The following is a 25383-nucleotide window of genomic DNA, read 5'->3' as shown; positions in this document are numbered from 1 at the left end:
TCATTAGCAAACTACCCTGTTTCCCAGAAAATAAGACAGTGTCTTATATTAATTTTTGCTCCCAAAGATGCGCTAGGTCTTATTTTCAGGGGATGTCTTATTTTTCCATGAAGAATATGGCACACATTGTTAAATGAAAATAAAGGAAATTTATTATTTGTATACGGTACGGTAGTACGGTAGTTGTCAACACAGACCAGACAAACTGTGAACCCTACAGTTATCAAGAATTTATTCATTTATTCAATGACAATCATGTCATCATCTTCTGGAACATCATCATAACAATCCAATGCCTGAATTTGCTGGTGAATTTCTTGTGACTCCATTTCTTTCAGAATCAGTGGACCAAATCTCTCATGTTTAGCAATAGCACTGTCTTTAAATGAGTACTTCTTGTCAAGGTAGCCTGCTCGCAGTGCATTTGCAATGCAACTGTCAGTGATTTTCTCCCATGAGTTCTTCACCCAAGTCACAACTTCTTGCAGTTTAGGTTTCACAAAGTTTCCACGCTGATTTCTCTCCATTCTATTTTCAATGTAGTCATTAATTTCCATGCGCAAATTGTCTTTGAATGGCTTCTTTATTGCAATATCAAGAGTGTGGAGATAGGCCGTCATTCCTGCGGGAATCATTATCTGATCTATTTTTCTTTCATGAAGAAATGTCTTCATGTCTTTAGCACAGTGAGTGCTGGCCGCATCCCAGACTAGCAGACCTCTTTGGCTCCCTCGCATAACAAGCGGCAGCATTAAATCGACCCACTTCCTTATAACTGCTTGTGTGGCCCAGGCTTTTTCAGTTTCAAGAATAAAAACGCCCAAAACATGTTCAATCTTTTCCTTCTTGCCCTTAGAAATGATTAAAGGTGGGATTTTAGTGCCATCCAGACGAATTACCAAAATACAGGAAACACGTACACTTTCATAAGCAGTGGAGGGAATGTACACTAAGGAGGCACCCTGCTGTTCAATTGTTTGAGATGACTGACCCATAAACACTGCAGTTTCATCCATAGCAATCATGTTGGAAAGACTGTATTTAGAGAAGTCAGCATCATCAATAAAGGACTTGAATGCAAGTGCTCGCTTAATAACTTGAGTATCTTCCAACCTAAACAATGTTGTAGATCTTCTTAAAGACAGTTCACTTCGCTGAAGAAAATTATCCAGCCAGTGTTGTGATGCTTTGAAGTCTTCGGGGGCTATGTCCAACTGTGATGCCATTGCAAGGGCAAATTCTTGAATCTGAGCCCTATTCACAACCAAAGCCTTTGCTCTCCTGTCAACAACCCATTCACAGATCAGGTCTTCCAGCTCAGAAAATAATGGTTGCCGACCTGATTCACACTTGCGCTTTTTAGCATTTCCCTCGTCCACTTGTTCAATGAGGTTACCATACTCTGCTCGCCATTTTTGGACCAATCGGATACTCAACATCTTCTCTTTGCAGAAAGCAGTAAGATTTTGGCCCCAAGAGTCTTCCACGATTCCTTTCTTGTACTCCACGGAGTACCTTTTTCTTTTTGAGCTCATTTCTAGGGGTAAAAAAAAGGAATTGGGGTATCAAGGTGGGGGGAGGGGGATCACTTAAAACAACACAGGGGGGATCAGAGGGGAGAATCAAAATAGCACAGGAGAATCAGAGGGGAGGATTACCATTTTAGTAACCCCTTTTGATCCTCCTGTGTCATTTTGATTGCCCCTTCTGATCTTCCTGTATCATTTTAAGTGATCCCCCTCCCCCCACCCCTGTGCCACTGAACACCTTCACCAGACACCCCCTCTACCCCTATATCAGATATTTACCCCCTGGGGCCTGCCTGGGGACTGTCACTGGGCTTGCTGGGGCCTGGATCTGGGCTGGAGCAGGGTCTGCCACTGACTGAAAACCTTCAGTCATCATGAGGGCGGCCGCGAGCATCAGGTAGTGTCACCAGAGACAGACCAGCACTCACCACCTACACCGTGTCCCGTCCTCTCCAATACTCCTGTTCTTCTACATGCATCTGCGAAAGTCTCCTCCTCTCTCCTGCCCCGCACTCACCGCTCACTCCGACCTCCACTCCGCCTCCACACAGCAGTGATGTCAGGACTCCGCGTAAAGTCACTGGTTGCTAGACGCCAGTCGGGGCGGCCCTAGCGACCAGTTTACGGTAAATTAATTTTCATTCTGAGACAGAGCCTGGGGGGCCTCATTTTGGTGGGGATGCCTTATATTTCACTCAGAAGGAAACCTGTAAGCAGGTCTTATTTTCGGAGGATGTTTTATTTTCGGGGAAACACGGTAGTGGAGAGACTTTTGACAATACTTCCAAATTTTATGTATAATTTCCCTCAAACCACCATACCTCTCTTAAAAAAATAAGCAACTGTGATGAAGAAACCAAAAATCTTAAGAAATGAAAATTGTTTTGAACAAATAAAATAGGATCATATAGTCCACAAAGCCTAAAATATTTACTATCTAGCCTTTTTTGACAGAAAAGTCTGCCAACCCCTAGCTTGGTTTGAGAATGCAGAATGACATAGGGAAGTAATTAACTGGAAAGTCAAATGCACTGGGTTCTTATCTAGCAACTCAACTGAATGGCTACATGTCCTTCAATGCACTACAACTACTCCCAACCCTAGTTGCCTCATTTATAACAAGAGTGGGTGGGACAAAATCAGTGGTCTCAACCTTACTGACTTTAGAATGACCTGCAATGCTTCCAAAATATCAAAACCTGAGTCCCACAAACTCAATGAACAAAATATCTTGGAGGAGGGCCCAGGTGTCTGTAATGTTTAAGAAAATCTCTCCGGGTGCTTCTAAAACTCTGAGATTTCTACAAATTACATAATTTGTAACATTTTGATTTTTCTTTAATTTTAAAACTAACCTCCCCTCAAATATCATAATCTAAATTTAAATTCATTTCACCTATTTTATATAATTAAAAACTAGCAGCTACCCGTTAAATCACTATACAGCAAATACAATCCAAATAAAAATTGCAGTGTTAAGATATGTCAAACTGCACTTAATGATAGAATCTTATAGTCTAGTTCAGGGACAGGCAAGCGTTTTTTTCTGTAAAGGGCTAGTCAATATTTTAGATCTTATGGGTCTATTAGAGGCCTGGTGCACAAATTTGTGTGTCAGTGAAGACCCTTGGCCTTGCCTGCAGGATCAGGCCAAAACTGGCTCTCCGACATTCCCCAAGGGGTCCTAGATTGCAAGAAGGCACAGGCCAGGCCAAGAGACCCCACTGGTGCATGATTGGGCTGGGAAGGGACGTGGAAGACTGGCCAGAAGGGTAGGGACTGTGGGAGGGCTCCAGGGAGTGTCTGGCACATCTCGCTCAGTCACAATCAGCCGGACCTCAGCAGCAAGCTAACCTACCATCTGCCCCCTGGTGATCAGTGCATGTCCTAGGAATCAGTTGAGCAGCCTTAGCATATCATTAGCATATTACATTTTGATTGGTTGAACGGATGATCAGATGACTGGACATTTAGCATATTAGGCTTTTATTATATAGGATGATCTCTGTTGCAACTACTCAACTCTGCAATTGTAATGCCAAAGCACCAATAGGCAGTATAATAATGAATGAGCGCAGATGTGTTCCAGTAAAAGTTTATTCACAAAAATGGCAAAAAGTCATATTTGGCCTATGGTTTCTAATTTGCTGACTCCTACTTTACTTTTTATTACAAACTCCATAAAATAGAAATTAGGTAAGATTTAGATAAACTGACTGTAGTTGAAATTTGACACTTAAATGTTTCATTGTAAAATAAGAGCTGAACACGAACTCTCTAGTAAACATAAAAATTAACTAAATTGTTATAATCACTATATTCAAAACAACTATATTTAATGTTCTTAATTGCTGAATTAAGTTTTACACAATTCTAATTTTTTTTTTTTTAACCTGTTTCTGGTACTCCTACATACTTTGGAGAAATTTAAAAACCTAAGTAGCTTAATTTGCTTCTTATTTACAGGGCTGGGCAAAAGTAGGTTTATAGTTGTAAATAATAAAGCTATTATAATAATCATAACCTGCATGTCTATTCTACACAAACCATGGTAAGCCAATTTTTCCCACCCTCTTTTAAGATCACCTTTCCATATATGAAGGAACTATGAGTATTAATATTTTTACAGATACTAAGAGTATACTGGGATTATGAGTTACATTAATGAAGTGAAAAAACCTTGCATTTTTGCAATTCTAAGTTACCTAAGAGTAAGCTGATCACATCAGAAGGAGATAGCTTTTTATTAAAAACTTTTGAACAACAAGTTATTAGAGAATCATCTACCATGACTGTTTTACTCACCCACTGAAAAACTGAAATGTTGATTTACAATAAAATATTTATACAAAATATTTGTAAATAAATAAAACAAATGTTATTTCCCTAATAAATAAATACTACCTGCTATGACAATGTAAGTATTGCAAATCAAGGAATTAAGAGCAAAGAATTAATGTTTAGTGAGTATAGTAAGAGCTCAAAAACCATGAGCCAGATCCTTCTGGACACCTGCTCACCTGAATACTGAATGCCATACTGCTGTGCTGGCTGAGGTGGTGCCTGTGGCTGCTGAGCACCATAACCAGCCTGCTGTGGGTACTGTTGATACATCTGACCTAAAAAAGACAAGAAAAAAAGAGGCAGGTTTAACTCAGTAGAAAAACAATACCTTTAAGGCACATTTAATTCTCTGCCCATCCAAACACATAAACATACCGAGTAACAAAGACAGAAGAATGTTTGTTCCCCTTTAAATGTCAATGAATAGACATTAAAAATGTAATGGACAATTTAATAAGTGTTTTCAAACCCAACTGCCAACAGGTATGTACTGCTAATGCTCAATAAAAATCAAGTGAGTCAAAAAACATGCCCTGACCAGTTTGACTCAGTGGATAGAGCGTCAGCTTGCAGACTGAAAGGTCCCAGGTTCAATTCCAACCAAGGGAATGTACCTTGGTTGTGGGCACATCCCCAGCAGGAGGTGTGCAGGAGGCAGCTGATCAATGTTTCTCTCTGAAAGATGTTTTTAATTCTCTATCCCTTTCCCTTCCTCTCTATAAAAAAATCAATAAAAATTTTTTTTTAAATCTAGAGACACACACCATTAATAGCTCTCAGATCTTTCCTAAAACACTATATTTCTCATCTAAAGGTTTGAACTTTTTTTGGTTACCATATGAATGGACTCTTTGGTAGCAAGGAATTACATGGTATCTTTCATTCCAGACCTCAAAGACACCTTTGGCATTCTGACAACAGCTCACTTTTCCATCACCTGAAGATCCTAGCCAATCACATGGAATCTGATAAAGTGTAAATAGTTCCTTATTGAACTTTTTAATAATGGTAGACGTGCTTAACACTGGGGATGGTGTACTTGAAAATCAGAGTACTATTTATGTCAGTAGACAACAGTTTCTACAGAGAAACCCTTCAGGCACTTTTATTACCTGTGACTTCCAAACAAGCAAGGTTTTCTTGATTCATGTCTTTATCATCTTTACCACTTTACAGTTGTTCTAACGATGGATTTATCTCAATCTAATGCCTAGAGTAGCAATAATAGCTCTCGTTTTAATATCTAGCTAGTATTTAAATCCTTAAATTTTTATGTCTTTCAAAAATATTCAAACTATTTAATGTTGATCAAAAGACTGGGAGTAGCCTGGCTAGTGTAGCTATTGCACCAAGAGTTTGCTGGTTCGATTACGGTCAGGGCACATGCCCTGGTTTTGGGCTCAATCCCCAGTGGGGGGCATGCAGGAGGCAGCTGATAGATGTTTCTCTCTCATCCATGTTTCTATCTCTCTGTCCCTCTCCCTTCCTCTCTCTCTAAAAATCAGTAAAAACATACTTTAAAAGACTATGGTAAAATAGCATACTTTGGCAGAAAGAGACAACTACTAAAAAAAGTCAATGCAGCATCCAGTGCCACTTAAACTGTAACTGAAGTGCAGCAGGCAGCCAGCACTCACTTGCTTCTGTTGCTGAAAATACATCTAACCACCACATGGCCCCTTTATATAAATGGTTAGAGCACCACCTAGTGTTTGTATTAAAGTGAAATGTAGACTTTTAAAGGTCCTTTTACGCATGGGCAATTCACAGAACCAACATTTAAATATCTGGAAGGCACCCTAGAGATCAGTAGCTCGATCAGCAACTACAATAATTCTCACCCACTTATCTACCAGGAATATGTTCCAAATGGATACCTGAACCATGGATAGTACCCAACTATATACATATATATATATATATATATATATATATATATAGATATAGATATAGATATAGATATAGATATAGATATAGATATAGATATAGATATAGATATAGATATAGATATAGATATATATATTTAGTAATCATGTTTTTTCTATACATACCTATACTATAGTTTAATTTATAAATTAGGCACAATAAGAGATTAATAAATAAAAAAATAGAACAAATATGATTATATACTGGAATGAAAGTTATGGGAATGGTTTGGGGGCCATTATTAAATAAAATAAGGGTTACTTGAACACAAAGCAGTGTGGTAACACGAATTATAGGTATAACCTTATACAATGTGGGTACAATGAACAAAAGGATGACTCATATCCTAGTTAGGATGGCTCAAGATTTCATCCTGCTACTCAGAACAGTGCCTAATTTAAAAATTACAAATTATTTATTTCCATTTAATATTTTCAGACCACAGTTGACTGTGGGTAACTCAAACTACAGAAAGAAAAACTATGGAAAAGGAGAAACTACTATACGTAGCCAATCTGCAGAGCTCCAAGGGTATAAATTGAGCTTGTGGCACCTCAATTTCCTTCACATATGGCAGCAACTTTTAACCAGTGTGCCACAAGAACTTTTAAAAACATGCAATACCTGACTATTTAGTCAAAGACTATGACCTCTTTTCCCTTAAAATGACAATAGCCAACACAACAATAGCTATCTGGTGTGAATGCCCTATCTTGAACCATAAATATATGTCATATAATACAGCTGCATCTTATTGGTAATATCACAGATTAAGGTTGCATCTGACTGGTTAATTCTTGGTACCAGAAATTATATGGGCACCTGATTTATTTTAAAGTCACTTTGGAGCAAAAATGATAGGTAATTACTACCATTATAATTTCTGTAAATCAAAATTATACTTATTTTTTGTCAGGTCAGCAAAAAATCTATTTCTCGGTGTGCTGAAGAATTTTAGTAATTAGTTTATTAAAAATATTTGCCACGAGATAAAAAAAAAAGACTGAAAAAGCACTGACATATGGCAATGACCCCCTTTTTATCATAAAATTGTAATACTAAGCTTACAATATTACTAAGCTTACAAATTTCATTAATGATTAGATTTTCCTTTAAAACTACTGATTTAGTCCAATTTTCACAATTTACAGTGAGAGAATATCAAAACCCACAGAGTAAATTTACTCACCCAAGCACACATCATTTAAAGAAATAAAGTTTGATTTTAAAATACACTTTTTTCCTCGACATTATTAGCAGTACTACCCTTAAGTATGCTTTGCTTCTATTTTTTAAATATTTTTAAATTACAAAAGTAATACACAGTTGCATAGGGGGAAGGGAGAAGAAAGTAGCACCTAAATTAAAAGTATCACCTCAATGAGTCATCACATACCCCAGGGTCACCACTGACTGGTATGAATCCTTCCTGATCTTTCACCTTGTGTTTTATTCACATAAATGCTTTCTTGTTTGTTTGTTTTTTTTTTCTTTTCAATAATCAGAAGCATACATAACATATTGTTCTATTTGGTGTGTGTGTTTTTTTTACCTCAAAATATACCATATTAGTCAATCAAAATCTTTCCTACCTGTGTTCATAGCATGAATACAAGCATTTACCATTACAAACAATGCTGCAATAAACATTTCTGCATGTGTACTTTCCTGCACATGTGCTCTAAGCTCTATTTTACCTTCACTCTGACCTGCTTGTGTCTGAGCTCCTGTATACGGTGGCTGTTGTGGCTGAACTCCGGGGGGATGAGCTGCGGAGGAGGAGGAAGCAATGCTGTCAGGTGTTCCTGAACGGTCTTCTGCAGGAGCACTGGGTGGCCCTGAGTGGTCATAAAAGAGTCAGTTCAATTTCTAATCCAAGGCCATTCCCCAGCAACCTAAGAAGAATAAAGTACTATACAATAAACATAAACATAAATGCAGGATTTTACATTTAATGTGTGTGTATATATATATTTTTTTCCTTTGCCCCAGTCTCAAGAATCCACAGCTACAACTGGAAATCCTTCCCTATAAAGTGCAGAGCACTGTATTTCTGAATAGTAACCACCCCCTGCAAAAACCAAAACTCATCTCTGCAATACCCATGTCCTCCACATCATGCAATCTGGTTCATAGGTCAACCAAAAGTATAATTTCATTCTTTAATGGGTCATCACTGCCCATTAAAGTAAATACAACCCTATGGTTTGGTATTTAAGGATATTTAAATTCCTTCTCACATGCCTCCTTCAACAAACTAATCTATTCCCTATTCCACCAATATATGTATTTTTCCTGCCTCCATTTCATTTATCACTATTCCCTCCACTATCCCATTTTCACACATCTAAATACAACATTCTTTAAAACTCAGTTATAACTCCACAGTTTTAGTAACACTTCTTTCACCCATAAATACGTTTTCCTCTTGTGAACTTCTATAGAGATACTTTTATTATGACTCTTACCAACTTCTGCTTTGCATTTTTGAGTAGATTCCATCTTCCCTTACTAAAAGCTCTTTGACCAGGTTCCTTTGTGATCTTTTCATCTGCCTCATGACTCCTACCTCTCTTATTCATGGAACTACTCATATTGTTCCAAAATCATAAACAAAGCAGTAAATGGAGAAAATTAAACTAAAGGTACATTAATGTGACAGTCAAAAAAGGCATTTTGAAGACAACTAGTGATATGTTTTCTCCTTTAAGTTTTTTTGTTTAGATAATATAGGAGTGGTTAAAAGCACAGGTTTTGGAAACAGACTGTGTAGGGTCAAATCCTAGTACTTCCACTACTAATACTAATTCCTACTCCATAAGGTTCTGTAAGAATAAGTTACAAGTGTTTATAAAAGTGATTATTTAGCAAGAGCTTATTAAAGTATTAGTGGACCGGTGCACAAAAATCCGTGCATGGAGGGGGTTTCCTCAGCCCAGCCTGCACCCTCTCCAATTGAGGGCCCTTTGGGGGACATCCCTCTCACAATCTGGGACTACTGGGTTCTATCCACTCACCTGCCTGCCTTCCTGATCGCCCCCAACTGCCTCTGCCTGCCTGCCTGATTGCCCCTAACCCCTCTGCCTGCCTGCCTGCCTGATCACCTCTAACTTCTCTGCCTGCCTGATCGCCCCTAAATGCCTCTGCCTGCCTGATCACCCCTAACTGCCCTCCCCTGCAGGCCTGATCTCACCCCTAATTGTCCTCCTCTGCCGACCAATTTGGTTTTGATTGGTCAGTTTCTATGCCAGTCAGTGAAAAAAGCTCCGCCTCCTAGGCAGCCAATGACTCCTCACAGTTCACCCAGACTTAGTTCTGTTTGGTCGGTTTCTATGTCAGTCAGCATCTCTGGGCTTATCAACAGGGCCTGATCAGAAAGGCAGTGCTGATCAGCAGCCCCAGTGGAGGCCTGAAGAGAAATGGAGGCGCGGCTGTTGGTCAGGCCTGGAGAGAAAGAGAGGGGCAAGTGCTGATCGACAGCTGCCACAAAGGCTATAGATCAGACCCTGCTTCTCTCTTCAGGCCTCTCTCCGGGCCTGATTCGCAGCCTCCTCAGCAGTTAGTGAGTGCCTGGTCACTGAATCTGCAGCCACAGCAGTCAGTGCTGGGTCACCACAATAACCCAGTGCTGACAGCAGGACTGACTTCTGATTGTTTGAGCTTCCGGTCATGACGGACCCAGGATTTTTATATATTAGGGTTACCACTTATAAAGCTCCACATAAGTACTTGCTTGCTACTGCCAGCAGACTAATTTCCTTGAGGGCAAACACCTAACCCTTGCACTAGTTTATCCCAGAACTTATCACTGTATTAGGCACACAGTTGGAAGCTGACAGTCCAGATTTGATGAGAACCTAAACTAGGACTAACAGCAGTGGTAATACAAGAGAAGCTGATAATTCCAGAGTAAAATGGCTGACTGCTCCTATGTGCCTCTGTTTCACTGACACCTACACACGCAAATTCATATACACATCCCTTCTACAAAAATCACTGTTATTACCCTTAAAAAATATATTACTTTGACTGCTTTTTTCTCCCTTGCACATAATTAAGGTACTTTATTCAATCTGCAATACTTCATCCTTCCTTCTTATGTCCATTCACCATTATTGCTGAGTTTTTCACCACATCATACTGGAATAACTACAAAGTATTCTGATATTTTCAATGCGTATAGTTTTTGTATTTCAACAGAAAGCTACCAGAAAAAAATGGCCTTCAAATGTTATTGTATTAACCATAATATTCTGATCTGGCACATAATATATTCTAATAAAAAATTTAAGACTGCTCTCATATATAATTATTTACTCCTCTCTCTGGCATTTCTTGAAGTTTTAAATATAAGAAGCTGTAATATTAACTCATTTCAATTACTTCAAAAATGTGTTTTTCAGCTGTGTCATTTGTCTATAGTCTTCTTTTGCCAACAGCATACATCACATACAAATATGAGTCTCTTCAGAATTTTACAATTCTCTCTAGTGAATAATCTCATAAAAGTATCAAAGAAAATAAAATTAACATACTGAATCATACATTTCTTGTTAATAATAGCAAAGTAAACTAGTTAGGTAAACCCTTCCACAGGTAACCTAAAACCTGAACAAAATAAAAGAAGAAAACTATTTAAAATCACTGAAAGTCAACCTAATGTCTGCAGAAATCAGAGTTTACCCCCAATGGGATTACAATGGGAAAGAAATGCAAGCCTTGACTTCTACAGCTCCAAGAGAAGCCACAGTATTAACTTCATGACTAGCCAAATATCTAGAAATTTGAAGGCAAAAATCCTTAAAGTGAGAGACCACCAACAAAGGAGTGAGACCAAAAATCTGAGTATAAACCAAGTCCCAAATTCCCAGCTGACCAGAGTTAGGAGTAAGAGACAGAGACAGCCAAGAGAGCTCAGAAAAAAAGCAGCACGTAGAACTGAAAGAACTGAGCAGAGATGTCAACTGCTATGGGAAGACAAAATGAGCAATCTGAGTCCATACAAGTTAACTATCTGCTAGAGAAACAGTAAAAAAAAAATTCTCAAAAGAACCGAAAAGAATGCCAAGTCATTACAACATATTAACCACAATGTCCAGTTTTTAATTAAACACTATCAGGCATACAAAATATTAGAAAAAATATGCTCATACTCAGAGGAAAAAGGTAGGTAAAAGAATGTGATTCAAAATTGGCTCAGATGTTAGATATAGCAGACAAACATTTCAAAGCTACTTTTATAAATATTTTTGAAGAACTAAGTAAAAATACATTAAATGAGTTAAAATGAAATAATCTTAATGAATGTAAAGGTAAGGAATCTCAACAGAAAAAAATAAACTATAAAAAGAACCAAATGGAAACTCTAGAGCTAAAAGCAAAAGAGAATTCTCTAGAAAGGTTCAATAGCAGAATAGAAATGACAGAAAGAACCAGTGAACTTGAAGAGAGTTCAATAGAAATCGCCTCAACTGAAAAATAGTAAGAAAAAATAGTGCGGGGATTGGGGGAGGATGGGAATGAAACTCAGAGGCTCTACAATGCATGTGGAACCCCAAGAGAAAGAGGCAAAAAATGTTGAAGAAATAAAAAAAGAAAACACAGTATGGGTGTTGTTACAAGATTTAAAATATTCATATAGCCTGGCTAGTGTTGCTCAGCGATTAAGCAGTGACCTATGAACCAGGAGGTCACAGTTCAATTCCCAGTCAAGGGCACATGCCAGGGTTTCAGGCTTGGTCGCAGTAGGGGGCATGCAGGAGGGAGCTAATCAATGATTCTCTCTTGTCACTGATGTTTCTCTCTCCTTCTCCCTTCCTCTTTGAAATCAGTAAAAATAATTTTAAAAAGTATATTCATATAAAAGCACTTTCTACACTAAAGCAAATTAGCCAGAAATGTACATTTAAATTTTTCTAATTTCTGATCAGAAGAGAGACCAAGTAAATAATTTAATCATGAAACAATATTATTTTTAAAAAATAAGGTTTCTGATTTCTACTTTTGATAAAATTTACCTAAACCAAATAGTGATTATTCTATGAAGAGGAGTTTTCTACTAATTGGGAGAGGATATGAGAAAGTTTTCTGGAAGCTGGAAATCACCTACATCTTGATATAGTTGGGGTTTTATATAGGTGTATACATATGTAAAATTTACTGAACCTTAAGAGTTGTGCACCTCACTATATCCAAATTATCCTTCTCTGAGAGAAGAAAAGGGAGGGAAGGAAAGAGAGACCAAATGAATAATGAGAGGAAGGAACTAACTTACCTGAAACCTGATCATCTGTTAAGCCAAACGCTGACATGACATTTTTACTGATTTCATCTTGGTTTTTTAAAGGATCAAAAGCTGACATACTTGCTGCCATAACCTGAGTAGACTGTTTTCCAGAAGAATCAGAAGCAGCAGGCTTTTCTTCCCTCCCATCCATAGTATCTATAAGAGGAAAAAAACAAAAACTTATTTCCATTTTATCTATACTCATTAACAAAAAGGAATATAGGGAAATATAGGGTGAGGCAAAGGTTAGTTTACAGTTGTGAGCACACGAAACAATTTATTCTTGTATTTATTCATTACTATATTATTTTCCATACAAGTAACTCTAAGCCTACTTTTGCCCACCCTGTATATAAGTGTATATAGTCTAAAATGTTATCAAGTATTTCTGAACACAAGATTAGAGATCATTCTACTTTGATACTTATTTACATTTTTAATTTTTAAATTAAAAAAAAAATAGTCAAAAAGAAATACAAGCCAAAACCGGTTTGGCTCAGTGGATAGAGCATCAGTCTGTAGACTGAAAGGTCCCAGGTTCAATTCCAGTCAAGGGCATGTACATTGGTTGCGGGCACATCCCCGGTAGTGAGTGTGCAGGAGGCAGCTGATCGATGTTTCTCTCTCATCAATGTTTCTAGCTCTCTGTTCCTCTCCCTTCCAATCTGTAAAAAAAAATCAATAAAATACATTTACTAAAAAAAAAAGAAGAAAAAAAAATACAAGATAAATAACAGCTTTTTCAAAAAATTATATCAACATTTTTTCCCTAAAAGTTATCAGATAAATATATATATATATATATATATATATATATATATATATATATATATATATATATATGTTCCTTAACAAATAGAGAGAAAAAAATTACTCTATTTTTTTTTTTAGTTCTTGGAGTCCCAAGACCTATACCTAATATCAGACACATACTGGACACTTATTTTGTAAAAGAAGATACTAATTAAAGTTACAATTATCAACGTTTATGTTTTATTTCTACTTGTCTACTGGTCTATTACTAGATTACATGAAAATTCCAAGCCAACCAATACACTAAAAGCATTATTTTAACTTGATATGTTTTTGTTTCAAATACTTATTTAATTAAGTCCTTAGAGACAAAATGAAATGTGTTTGGGATCTGTTCAAAATAATATGGAAGGAGTGGAAATTGGTGGAGTATAGATGACATGATGATGACTATGACTTGAAGTTGGGTGTACGTTCATGGGATTCATTACAGTATTATGTCTACTTTCATATAAGTTTAAAGTTTCTATAATATACTATTTTTAAAATGGAAAAATAAAATTTTAAACATTATGAGCAGGATACATTTAAAACCATTTTTTTCTTCTAAGGATACTAAAGTATCAATAGGTATTTATACTACTACTTTGTAAAAGTAAAGGGATTCAGGAATAACCTACATTTTACAAATAGGAATCTGACATGAAGACAAAGAAAGATATAAAAACAGAACAAAATATACAAGTAAAAATATATTGCTAACGATTTACTCAATTAACAGTAGTAATCAATTTTTTGTTACCAAGCAAGTAAATAAACATGGTATTAGATCACATCTTTAATCAAGAAAATTTATCTTATAAAAGAAAACATAAGTACTAAGGGGTATATAAGCACATAAAGGCTTGTATCATTCATTCTTATCATTCCACTGGTTATACTAATATTTCCTAAATTTCTAGAAGAAAACTCCTATGAATACATACTTCTTTAAAATAAGTCCCCCCCCCAAAAAAATAAATAAAAATAAAAATAAATAAAATAAGTCCCCCAGTTATCCATCATCCTCACCAATTTTCCTTCCTCTAATTCCGTGATATGCTCCCCACAAGAGCATATCACGTCAATCTTACAAATTATTCATCCTCACGCTACTACCTTCCACTACCTGTGCATCCTTCCAATTGCAAACTAAATCCATCAGAAAATACAATATATGTCCACCCGCCTACTAGTAACTCTGTTAGCTAGCTGTTAGAGCTACTGTAACAGGTCAATCAGTATCTAAGGTAGCCTCCGAATTATCTGCTTCATAAAGGAAGCAAGTGTCCAAGAACCACTGCAAAGGTAGAGCACTGAAAACCATAGATAGCTGCATATTTCTGTCAGTTCCAAATTTACTGATAAATCTTATTTCATATGAATGTAAATAGTACATGCCATCTATAAAATGGAAATTAATTTTTCTTTGCATATTTTAATTAAAAATTGTTAAGATAAACTTTACAATACACCATTTGAATACACTAATCTAGATTTTTTTTTTTTTTATCTTCACCCAAGAATCTTTTTTCCATTGATTTTTAGACAGAATGGAAGGGAGGGAGAAGTGGGAGAAAGAGAAAGAGGAAGAGGAAGAAACACCGATTGATTGCCTCCCACTCACACCCTGGGCTGGGGATGGATCCTGCAACCAAAAGTTATGTGCCCTGGACCAGAAACCCCTGACTGGGAATAGAACCCATGACCCTTTGATCCAACGCTCTAACCACTAAGCCAAACCAGCCAGGGCTAGAATTATTTTTTACTTGAAAATACTTGCATACCAACTGAAACGAAATTATTTTAATTGTTAAGGTTCATTAACTATCGGGTCTAGTAATAATTAATGTCGTTTTTAACATTCGTTTAAAATCTTGATTGGCGTTGACTTGTATTGACATAACCTTCAAACACATGGTATCTACAGAACGTGTGAAGTGCAATTAACAAGTTTTGCTTGAAAAAGTTTGTGTTTGGTTTGGCTTTTGTTGCAAAACTAGGGCTAAGAAGATGGCAGATGAAGAGCGTATTCGGCACTGCATGCTTTACGAGTTCCAATTAGGAAGAAAAGCAAGTGAGGCTGCAAAAAACATCTGTAGTGCTCTTGGTCAAGATGCAGTTAGCGCCAGAAAATGCCAGCGTTGGTTTGAGAAATTTCGCGAGGGAAATTTTTCGTTAGATGACAAGAGTGGTCGAGGCCGTGTGTCCAATTTTGATCAAGAAGCTCTTCAAGCTCTTTTGGTGCAAAATCCTCAAATTACCCAGTTATACTTGCGACAACTTTAAATTGTTCACAAAAAACAATTTCCAATCAATTGTGTGCACTTGGCAAAGTCCAAAAGTTTGGAAAATGGGTTCCTCATGAGTTGACCGACAACAACCTTAATCAAAGAGTCACAATTTGCAGTTCGCTTCTCTCTCGTCAAAACCGTTTGTCGTTTATAGAGCAAATTGTTACCGGAGATGAAAAATGGGTGCTGTATGTTAATTTGAAAAGGCGGCCTCAATGGTTGGACAAAAATGAGGCTCCGCAGCCCACGCCAAAACCTGACTTGCATGCGAAAAAAGTGATGTTGTGTGTTTGGTGGAATTTTAAAGGAATTCTTCATTATGAACTTTTACCATCTAACCAAACCATTACAAGTGCAGTGTATAGTGCCCAATTGGAAAGGTTAGCCCAAGCTTTAAGAGAAAAAGAACCCGCGCTGATTAATCGGAAGGGCGTAATTCTTCACCACGATAATGCACAACCGCATACTGCAAGAATCACTGCTGAAAAACTGCGCCAGTTGGAATGGGAAGTTCTCCCTCAACCTGCATATTCTCCTGATATTGCCCCTTCCGATTACCATTTGTTTCGTTCTTTGCAAAACTTTCTTCTTGGAAAAAAATTTAATAATGAAGAATGCCTCAAAAATGCATTGACCGAATTTTTTGCATCAAAATCACAAGAATTTTACAACAGAGGGATTAAAATGCTTCCTGAGTGTTGGGCACAAGTAGTAGAAAACAACGGCAACTATATTGTTGATTAAATTTTGTTGTATTGTTTAAATAAATTCGATTTAAAAAAGTATTAGAAAAGGACATTAATTATTACTGGACCTAATATTACACTGAAAAGGATTCAAGGGGGTTGAAAAATTACCTATGTGACAAACCCACAAGTCTAAAATTAGACTGAAACAATCACCAAGAGAGCACTTTATAAATGGGATTCCTGGGTCTGCTCTCCAATAGATAAGACCTAGGAATCTATCTATTTTTATAAAAGCCTAAGTGACCATGGCAACCGAAAGGACAACCAAACAGGCTGCATGGGGTGACCAGGCCGGCAGGAAGGTTAGTGAGGGGCAACCAAATGACCGAGCAGCAGGCTGTGTGGGGCAACCAGGCCGGCAGAGGAGGGCAGTGAGGGGTGACCAGGCCAGCATGGAGGGCATTAGGGGCAACTAGGCCAGTGGCGGGGGGCAGTTGGGGACAACCAGGCCGGCAGGGGGGAGCAGTGAGGGACAATCTAGCCAGCGAGGCGACAATTGAGGGTGACCAGGCTGGCAGGGGGGGTTAGTGAGGGGCGACCAAACAACGGAGCACAAGCTGCATGGGGTGACCAGGCTGGCAGGGGGGGTTAGTGAGGGGCGACGAAAAGACCGAGCACAGGCTGTGTGGGGTGACCAGGCCAGCGGGGCGTTAGTGAGGGGCAACGAAACGACCGAGCACAGGCTGTGTGGGGTGACCAGGCCAGCGGGGGGTTAGTGAGGGGCGACAAAATGACCAAGCACAGGCTGTGTGGGGTGACCAGGCCAGCGGGGGGTTAGTGAGGGGAGATGAAATGACTGAGCAGCAGGCTGTGTGGGGCGACCAGGTCAGCAAAGGGGGGTAGTGAGGGATGACCAAATGACCGAGCAGCAGGCTGTGTGGGGAAACTAGGCCTGCAGGCAGGCATTTGGGAGCAACTAGGTGGGCAGGGGGGCGGGGAGGGGAGGGAACAGTGAGAGTGACCAGGCCAGTGGGGGGCAGTTGGGGGTGACCAGGCCAGCATAGGGGGCAATAAAAGGCAACCAGGATGGCATGGGGGGGGTGGGGGGGGGGCAGGTGAGGGCGACCAGGCTGGGGGGGGGGGGGGGGGACCAATTAGGAGCGAGCAGGCTGGCTAGGGGGTGGGGGGAGGGGCAGTTGGGAGTGACCAGGCCAGCAGTGGAGGGCAGTTAGGGGCGATCAGACAAGCAGGCAGGCGAGCAGTTAGGAGTCAGTGGTCCCAGATTGTGTGAGAATGTAGGCTGGGTGCAGGTCCTGGGGATCAGGCCTAAACTGCAGTTGGACATCCCCCACGATGGGTCCTGGATTGGAGAGGGTGCAGGCTGAGCTGAGGGAACCCCCTCCACCCTCCATCACAAATTTCATGCAACGGGCCTCTATTTGGTATAATAAAATCCCCCAACAATCCTGATGAACAGCCAGGTTTTGAGAATACACATATGAATACTAGCAAAGGTAAAAATAAAAAGATATGACAATGGACTGCCATCTGAACTCCTACTGAGGAGCATTTAGTTTTTTTAATCTGCAAAATGATGTAAGGATAACTTTTTTTAAAAGTGGGGTCACAGTCTACCATTTTCAGGAATACTGGTGGAAGGTCCTGGTTCGCCAGGTGGTTCCAAGCTATCCAATAAGCGATTCACTTTATTTCGAAGTTCTATGAGCTCTCGACGGAGATATTTCACCTGACTTGATTCAAGGGGTCTTGGTTGGCCATTAACTGAAATAAAAAAATTAATTTTGTTAAAATTAGGGAATGTATATTGTATATATACAATAAATGTATAAGTATATTGACAGAATAATATGCACTAAGAAAAAATAAATAAAATTTATTTAAAAAGTGAAACAAAATCAAACAAGATACTTATTAATGTCATTTGAATGGTAACTATTTTTAAGGAAAGGATTATTTATTGCTAATAATTTACTTTTTGGAAAAAATACATATTCATTAGTCTTTGCTGATCCATATCTACAGCTTATGATCACATTCTTTAAAAAGGTTTCTTACAAGAATTTAATGACAGTAAAATAAATTAAAACCTATAGAAAGCTGATATCACTTCTTTAAATCTTTATTATGAGAGTATTACAGATGTCCCCCCCTTTTTCCTCATTGCCCCCTCCTCCCAGTTCCCATCCCACCCCAGGCCTTCACCTCCCAAATGTCTGTGTCCATAGGCACTACATTATCTATCTATCTATCTATCTATCTATCTATATATATATATATATAAAACCCTAATATGCAAATAGACCATACAGTAGAATAACTGGTCACTGTGATGAGCGCTGACCACCAGGGGGCATGTGCGGAACATGGTGGGCATCAGTTGCAGTGGGATGGTAGAGCAGCTGAGTAGAGGCACCAGACCAACGTTGGGCGCTTGTCGCTGTCATCGGGAGAGCCTCTGGTGGTTGCTGAAAATGCTTTGCTCCCTCACACCATGGTCCTTCCGGCTTTCTCCACCTCCCCCTGCTCCTGAGGGGTAATAATCAGGGCCAGCAGCCACCTCTCACACCCACTGCCAGCACCTGGCACCGGTCCCAATCACTTGGCACCATCAGTGGACGCAGCAGTTCACTTATTTTAATTTTTATATTCAATTGTTGATAGATATGTATTTGTTGCCATATTGTTTTTTATCTTTTTTGTTGCCATTATTCATATTTTTCCTCTTCCTCCTTCTCTCCCTCATTCCCCCCTCTCTCTACCCTGCCTCTCCCCATCTTCCTCTTCTACCTCCTTCTACAAAAATACCTTTTGCCCTAACCGGTATGGCTCTGTGGATAGAGCATTGGCCTGCAGACTGAAGGTCCTATAAGCCTCCTCCTTCTCTTCTTAAAGCAGGGGTCCTCAAACTTTTTAAAGTGGGGGCCAGATCACGGTCCCTCAGAGAGCTGGAGGGCCAGACTATATGAACTACTAATTCCTACTGTAACACCTCAGCTGTGCTCACTGCCCAAAAAACCTGGCAGGCCGGATCAGACTCCTCTGCGGGCCACACGTGGCCCGCGGGCCGTAGTTTGAAGATGTCTGTGACTTAAAGAATACTCTTCACCCTGGCTGGTTTGGCTCAGTAGATAAAAGTATTGGCCTGCAGACTGAAGGCTCCCAGGTTCAATTCCGGTCAAAGTCACATGCCAAGGTTGCAAGCTTGATCCCCAGTAAGGGACATGCAGGAGGCAGCTAATCAATGATTCTCATCATTGATGTTTCTCTCTCACCCTCTCTAAAATCAAGAGGGGGAAAAAATAATTATATATATATATATATATATATATATATATATATATATATATATATATATAAAATGTGTGTGTGTGTGTGTGTGTATATAGGTATATAGGTATATAGATAGAGAGACACACACACACACACACACACACGAGGCCCGGTGCATGAAATTCATACATGGGGGTCCCTCAGCCCAGCCTGCACCCTCTCCAATCTGGGACATCACTCTCACAATCCAGGACTGCTAGCTCCCAAATGCTCACCAGCCTGCCTTCCTGATTGCCCATAACCATTTCTGCCTGCAAGCCTGATCACTGCCTAAACCACTCCCCTGCCAGCCTGATTGCCCCTAACTTACCTCCCCTATAGGCCTGGTAACCCCCAACTGCCCTCCCCTGCAGGCCTGGTCCCTCCCAACTGCCCTCCCCTGCTGGTCTGATCGCCCACAACTGCCTTCCCTTGCAGGCCAGGTCTCTCCCAACTGCCCTCCCTAACTGACCATCTTGTAGCAGCCATCTTGTGTCCACATCGGAGCAGCCATCTTCGATCACATGGGGGCAGCCATCTTGTGTGTTGGAGTGACGGTCAATTTGCATATTACTCTTTTATTAGATAGGATAGAAATACTGGTTTGGTGGTTATGAATTCCTCTAGCTTTTTCTTATCTGTGAAGCTCTTTATCTCCAACACTAAATGATAATTTTGTTGGACAGAGGAATCTTGTTGATCCTTACTATTCATCACTTTGAATATTTCTTGCCACTCCCTCTAGCCTGCAAAGTTTCTATTTAGAAATCAGCTGAGAGTCATATGGGCAATCCCTTGTAGGCAACTAACTGCTTTTCTCTTAATGCTTTTAAGATTCCTTCTTTGTCTTTATTATGTGTTTTGGTGTGGGCCTCTTTGGGTTCCTCTTGATTGGGACTCTGTGCTTCCTGCCCTTTTAAGTCTATTTCTTTCACCAGGTAGGAGAAGTTTTCTGTCATTATTCAAGTTTTTAATATTTTGCTCTCTCTCTTCCTTGTGGAACTCCATAATGTGAATGTTGGTACGCTTGAAGTTATCCCCCAGAGGCTCCTTACTATCTTCGTATGTTTGGACTCTTTTTTTTTTTTCCTCTTTGCTCTTATTAGGTGTTTTTTGATTCCTCATATTCCAAATTGTTGATTTCCCAGAATCCTTACCCTACTATCGAATCCCTACTCTAATGTCAAATCCCTGAAAAATATTCTTTATTTCAGTTAGTTTACGCTTAATTTCTGACTGGTCCTTTTTCATGTCTTTGAAGTTTTAAGGTCCTCGAAAGTCTCACTAAATCCCTTGAAGCTCTCATTAAGATGCTTGAGCAACTTTATAACCATTATTTTGAACCCTGTATTATTTTGCTTTCTTCTGTTTCTTTCATTTGTGACATTTTTCTTTGTCTGCATTTTGGCTGCTTCCCTGTGTTTCTTTACATGTATTAGGTAGAGTTCCTGTCTCCTGGAATTAGTAGAGTGGCCTTGTGTATGAAATAGGTGTCCTGTAGGGCACAGTGGCTCAACCTCCCTAGTCAACCTGAGCTGCGCATTCTAGGTGAACCCCCATGTGGGCTGTTTGCACAGTTCTGTTGTAGTTGAACCTTGATTGCTCAAGCCAATTGGCTGTGAGGACCAGCTGTGACTACAGTGGAAGAGTTATTGCGCAGGAAATATCCCTATGGAGGATTTGCTTCAGTGGAGCTTTGGTACTCACTGAGTCTGCCCCAGGAATGTGTTGCTTATGTATGTGTAGAGTTGTAATCTGGTATGGTTTAAAGTTGTTCACCAGGTACACTGGCTCTGGGGCCTCTCAGGAGTTACAAAGTCAACCACTGCCTTGGGCCACCCACCGGGAATTGAGATCTGCAGATGGCAGCGACTCAGTATTGGGCTTTGAAGTGCCCAGGAAAGTCCAGCTGTGAAGCAAGGCAGGCTGAGGCTAATTCTGGTTTTCTTGGGCCTCTTATTGATAGGTTTGGGACATGTTGATGCCAGCTGATGCTTGTTTCAAAGATTTTAGGAAAGTCTGAAACCAGAGCCAGAACAGCCATCTATAATAATAAAGGCATAATATGCTAATTAGACCAGACGTCCTTCCAGAAGAAGCCAGGGCTGTGAGGGAAGCCCAGGTCCCAGGTGCCTACCAGCAGCCAGAGGGATGCCTGGATCCCAGGTGCCTGGCAGTGGCCAGAGGGTTGCCCGGGTCCCTGGTGCCTGCTGGCGGCCAGAGGAATGCCTGGGTCCTGGGTGCCAGAGGAAAGCTGGTGCCAGCAGTCAGAGGAAGGCAGGCCTACTCTTACATGAATTTTGTATATCGGACCTCTAGTTTATATAGAAAAGCAGCTGCAAACAGCTTGGGTAGGGTTGCAAATTGGATGGGGCAGGGGTCCCTGGAGATCACCAGGGCAGAGGGAACAATGTGAGCCAGGATAATGAAAACTCAGATATGGCTGCGAGTCATCTCTGTGACAGGGGAGGTCCCAGCACAGAAACAATGACCCCTGTGAACACCCCCATCTAGGAGAAGCCGTCCCCAAGTTCCTGCCCTAATGCCAAACAATCAAGTTCCTCCCCATATGTCCCTGGGTTCCCCAAAGCTGCTGCCCGGCACTGGAGCTCAGAGGAAGTGGGACATGTAAGTTTGTGTGCCCACTCTTTAAGAGGAATGCTGGGTCTCCAGCAGCCTCCATGTCAGTCAGCCAGAATCCCTGCTGGTTTTTACAGGGACTTCTCTTCACAGTACTGGAACCCTGGGCTGGGGGTCTGGTGTGGGGATGGGAACCCTTGCTTCTCATAGGTAGCCTCTGCAACCACAATCTCTCTCCCTATTAAAAAAAATAATAATAAAATAAAATAAAATAAAAACACTATGTGGTTTTGGACCAGCCTATTCTGCACCTACACCCTCCTGCCAGATTTGAGGTGCTTTCTCCTTTACTTCTCTAGTTGTAGGATTTCCACAAAGCCCAGATTTCAAGCAATTTTGAATGACGGTTGTTCTGTATTTTAGTTGGAATTTTTTTTAAATATATTTTATTGATTTTTAACAGAGAGAAAGGGAGAGAGATAGAGAGCTAGAAACGTTGATGAGGGAGAAACATCGACCAGCTGCCTATTGCACACCCCCTACCGGGGATGTGCCTGCAACCAAGGTACATGCCCTTGACCGGAATCGAACCCGGGACCGACGCTCTACCACTGAGCCAAACTGGCTTCGGCTTTAGTTGGAATTTTGATGTAGTTGTGGAAGGCAGCAAGTACCAGTGTTTACCTACATCTCCATCTTGGTTCTAATAGAAATTAAATACCTTCAAAAACTCATTTTATCTATTCTTCCATATTCTTGAAATAACACAATAAACACTTTATTCTACACATTCATGTTAAATGGTACATGACTAATAGGTCTGCTATCCCTCTTGCCTCCTTTTGACCTAAAAAAAAAAAATTTACTACCTAAAATAATTGACCTAAAAGTAATCTATTAAAACAAAAATATGCAGAATTCATGAATCCACACTACCATACTTAAAAGTATAGTTGGCCCTTGAACAACATGACTTTGAATTATGAAGGCCAACTTATACACAATTTTTTTTTTTTTTTTCAAAAAATACAGCATATATATTTTCTCCTCCTTATAATTTTCTTAACATTTTTTCTCTAGGTTACTTTATTGTAAGAAACAGCATATAATACACATAACATATAAAATGTGTTCATCGACCATTTGTGTTAATTGTGAGGATTCTAGTCAACAGTAGGTTATTAGCAGGGACTCAAAATTTATATGCAGATTTTTGACTGTGTGTGGGGTTGAGTCCCCTAATCAGGCATTGTTCAAGTCAACTATACTTCCAAAAGCAGCATCTGAGTAACAAAAAGTCAAGAGATTTCTCAATAATTAGTTTGTTTTTAATGAAGGCAACATTACCTCTTTTAATTACCCATTTTGTCCAAATGACTTTCAGCTGAATTTAAAAAAAGTGACACCAGGCTCTGAATACAAACCTCAAGGTAGGGGCTCAAAAATTAAACTAAAAGGCTTTATGCATTGCCAGTATACATATATACGAATTCCTAAGGCATCATATTAGAAAAGGAAATCTATTTGAAAGTAAAGGTTCAGAGAGATTCTTAAATATATTTCAAACATCAAACTACTAATGTAAGCTTTTAGAACACAACTCACCAGTATTTTATACTCCCTATATAGTTATGAGGAGATTAATATCACCTCCTACCTACAATGTATCAATTCTTAGCTTTTAGGGGGTGACTGGTTTCTCTCTAATATCTGAGAAAGAGAAAAGCAGCCAGGAACTGGTCTGGTAGTGTTAATGCTGCTGGAAGCTGGCCTGGCACTCAGGTAGGCTATGATGTTCTCTTGCTGAACATGAAGTATTTCAAAGAACACCAACAATCAGAACAGGTCACTCCGTTACTGTGATCAAGAGTCAAGACAAAAACAAAGCCATTCCATAATCATGCAAGAACTCAAGACAAAAACAAGAACACTGACCAACCATAAAAATTATCAAACATCCCTAATATGAGTGACTGCTGCTTTTTAACAATTGCAGCTTTAGCCTTAATTCATTCCTCCACCTCTGGTTTAAGATTTAGTAAGGTGCCCAATCACAGGACTACCCCTACCACTTCCTGAGAGCATCCAGTCTAGAACAAAGTCCCACTTCCTTGAACCTTATCAAAAATCATCTAACACAAGCTCAAAACCTATGAAAAACCCTTTCTAACACTTTTACTGAAACAGCCTATTGTCCTCCTCACTACGGAAGTATTTGTAGTTATGTCCCTTTGCATTTCTAATGTTGCTTATTTGTACCCTTTTTCTTCTTGAATAAACTTAACAGAGGTTTGCTAAGTCCAGTCCCTGAATTCTAATTAATCTCTGCAGTTTATTATTTTCTTCCTTCTAAGTTATTTGGGCTTACCGTGTCCTTTTTGTATTTAAGACTATCCATATAAAATTAATGCAAATACACCCAACTTTGTTCAACTACAGATGTGATCCTGGTGATCTCTCAATGAAAAACTCAGCAGATATATCCCTAATGTGGCCTATGATCTGAGGTCATCTATTTAGTGGCACTTGGAATACCATGTTTTATAAGTTTAAATTCCCTATTCCATAATTGTGTATTTTTATTAGTATAACTTTATGACTTTAATGAATTATTCCAAGCACACAAAAAGATAAACTCATTAACATCTTCGTTAATCTTAATATTTTTCCATCTTTGCTCCTGATCATTAAGAAATAAAACAATACAGACATAATTAAGTTTCCCTGGGAAGATCTCCCCAAAACGCATACCCCTGCTTCATGATTCATATTAAAATTTTACATATTTTTCCATAACAATCTTGCCTCATTTCACTTACCTCATTATCTGTTATAATTATTAGTATTTTAGTTACACTTTATAATCCTTTTATTTTTTTTATTTTTTTAATATATTTTATTGATTTTGTACAGAGAGGAAGGGAGAGAGACAGAGAGTTAGAAACATCGATGAGAGAGAATCATCGATCAGCTGCCTCTTGCACACCCCCTACTGGGGATATGCCCGCAACCAAGGTACATGCCCTTGACCAGAATCGAACCCGGGACCCTTCAGTCCCCAAGCTGACGCTCGATCCATTGAGCCAAACCGGTTTCGGCTATAATCCTTTTAT

The 25383-nt window shown here is 39.4% G+C and overlaps 1 protein-coding gene across 8 annotated transcripts in view; it reads right to left on the bottom strand.

Moving 5' to 3' along the window:
* The window catches only part of TFG (trafficking from ER to golgi regulator), a 38322-nt gene that overhangs the window by 2394 nt on the left and 10545 nt on the right, over positions 1–25383 (bottom strand). For 5 of the 8 annotated variants that reach the window (XM_036447547.2, XM_036447542.2, XM_036447541.2 and 2 more), the window contains 4 exons: positions 17996–18142; positions 12574–12741; positions 7997–8137; positions 4550–4648 (listed from right to left, as the gene is read on the bottom strand). In XM_036447547.2, the coding sequence (XP_036303440.1) occupies positions 4550–4648; positions 7997–8137; positions 12574–12741; positions 17996–18142 (555 nt within the window). The remainder of the gene's footprint in view (positions 1–4549; positions 4649–7996; positions 8138–12573; positions 12742–17995; positions 18143–25383) is intronic. The other 3 variants (XM_036447544.2, XM_036447543.2, XM_036447548.2) reach the window with 2 other exon arrangements.

Source organism: Pipistrellus kuhlii, unplaced genomic scaffold (genome assembly GCF_014108245.1).
Source record: "Pipistrellus kuhlii isolate mPipKuh1 unplaced genomic scaffold, mPipKuh1.p scaffold_m20_p_2, whole genome shotgun sequence".
In the NCBI taxonomy this organism is placed as follows: Eukaryota; Metazoa; Chordata; class Mammalia; order Chiroptera; family Vespertilionidae; genus Pipistrellus; species Pipistrellus kuhlii.
The sequence above is the reverse complement of the archived record's forward strand: the minus strand, read 5'-3'. Positions and strand labels throughout refer to the sequence as shown.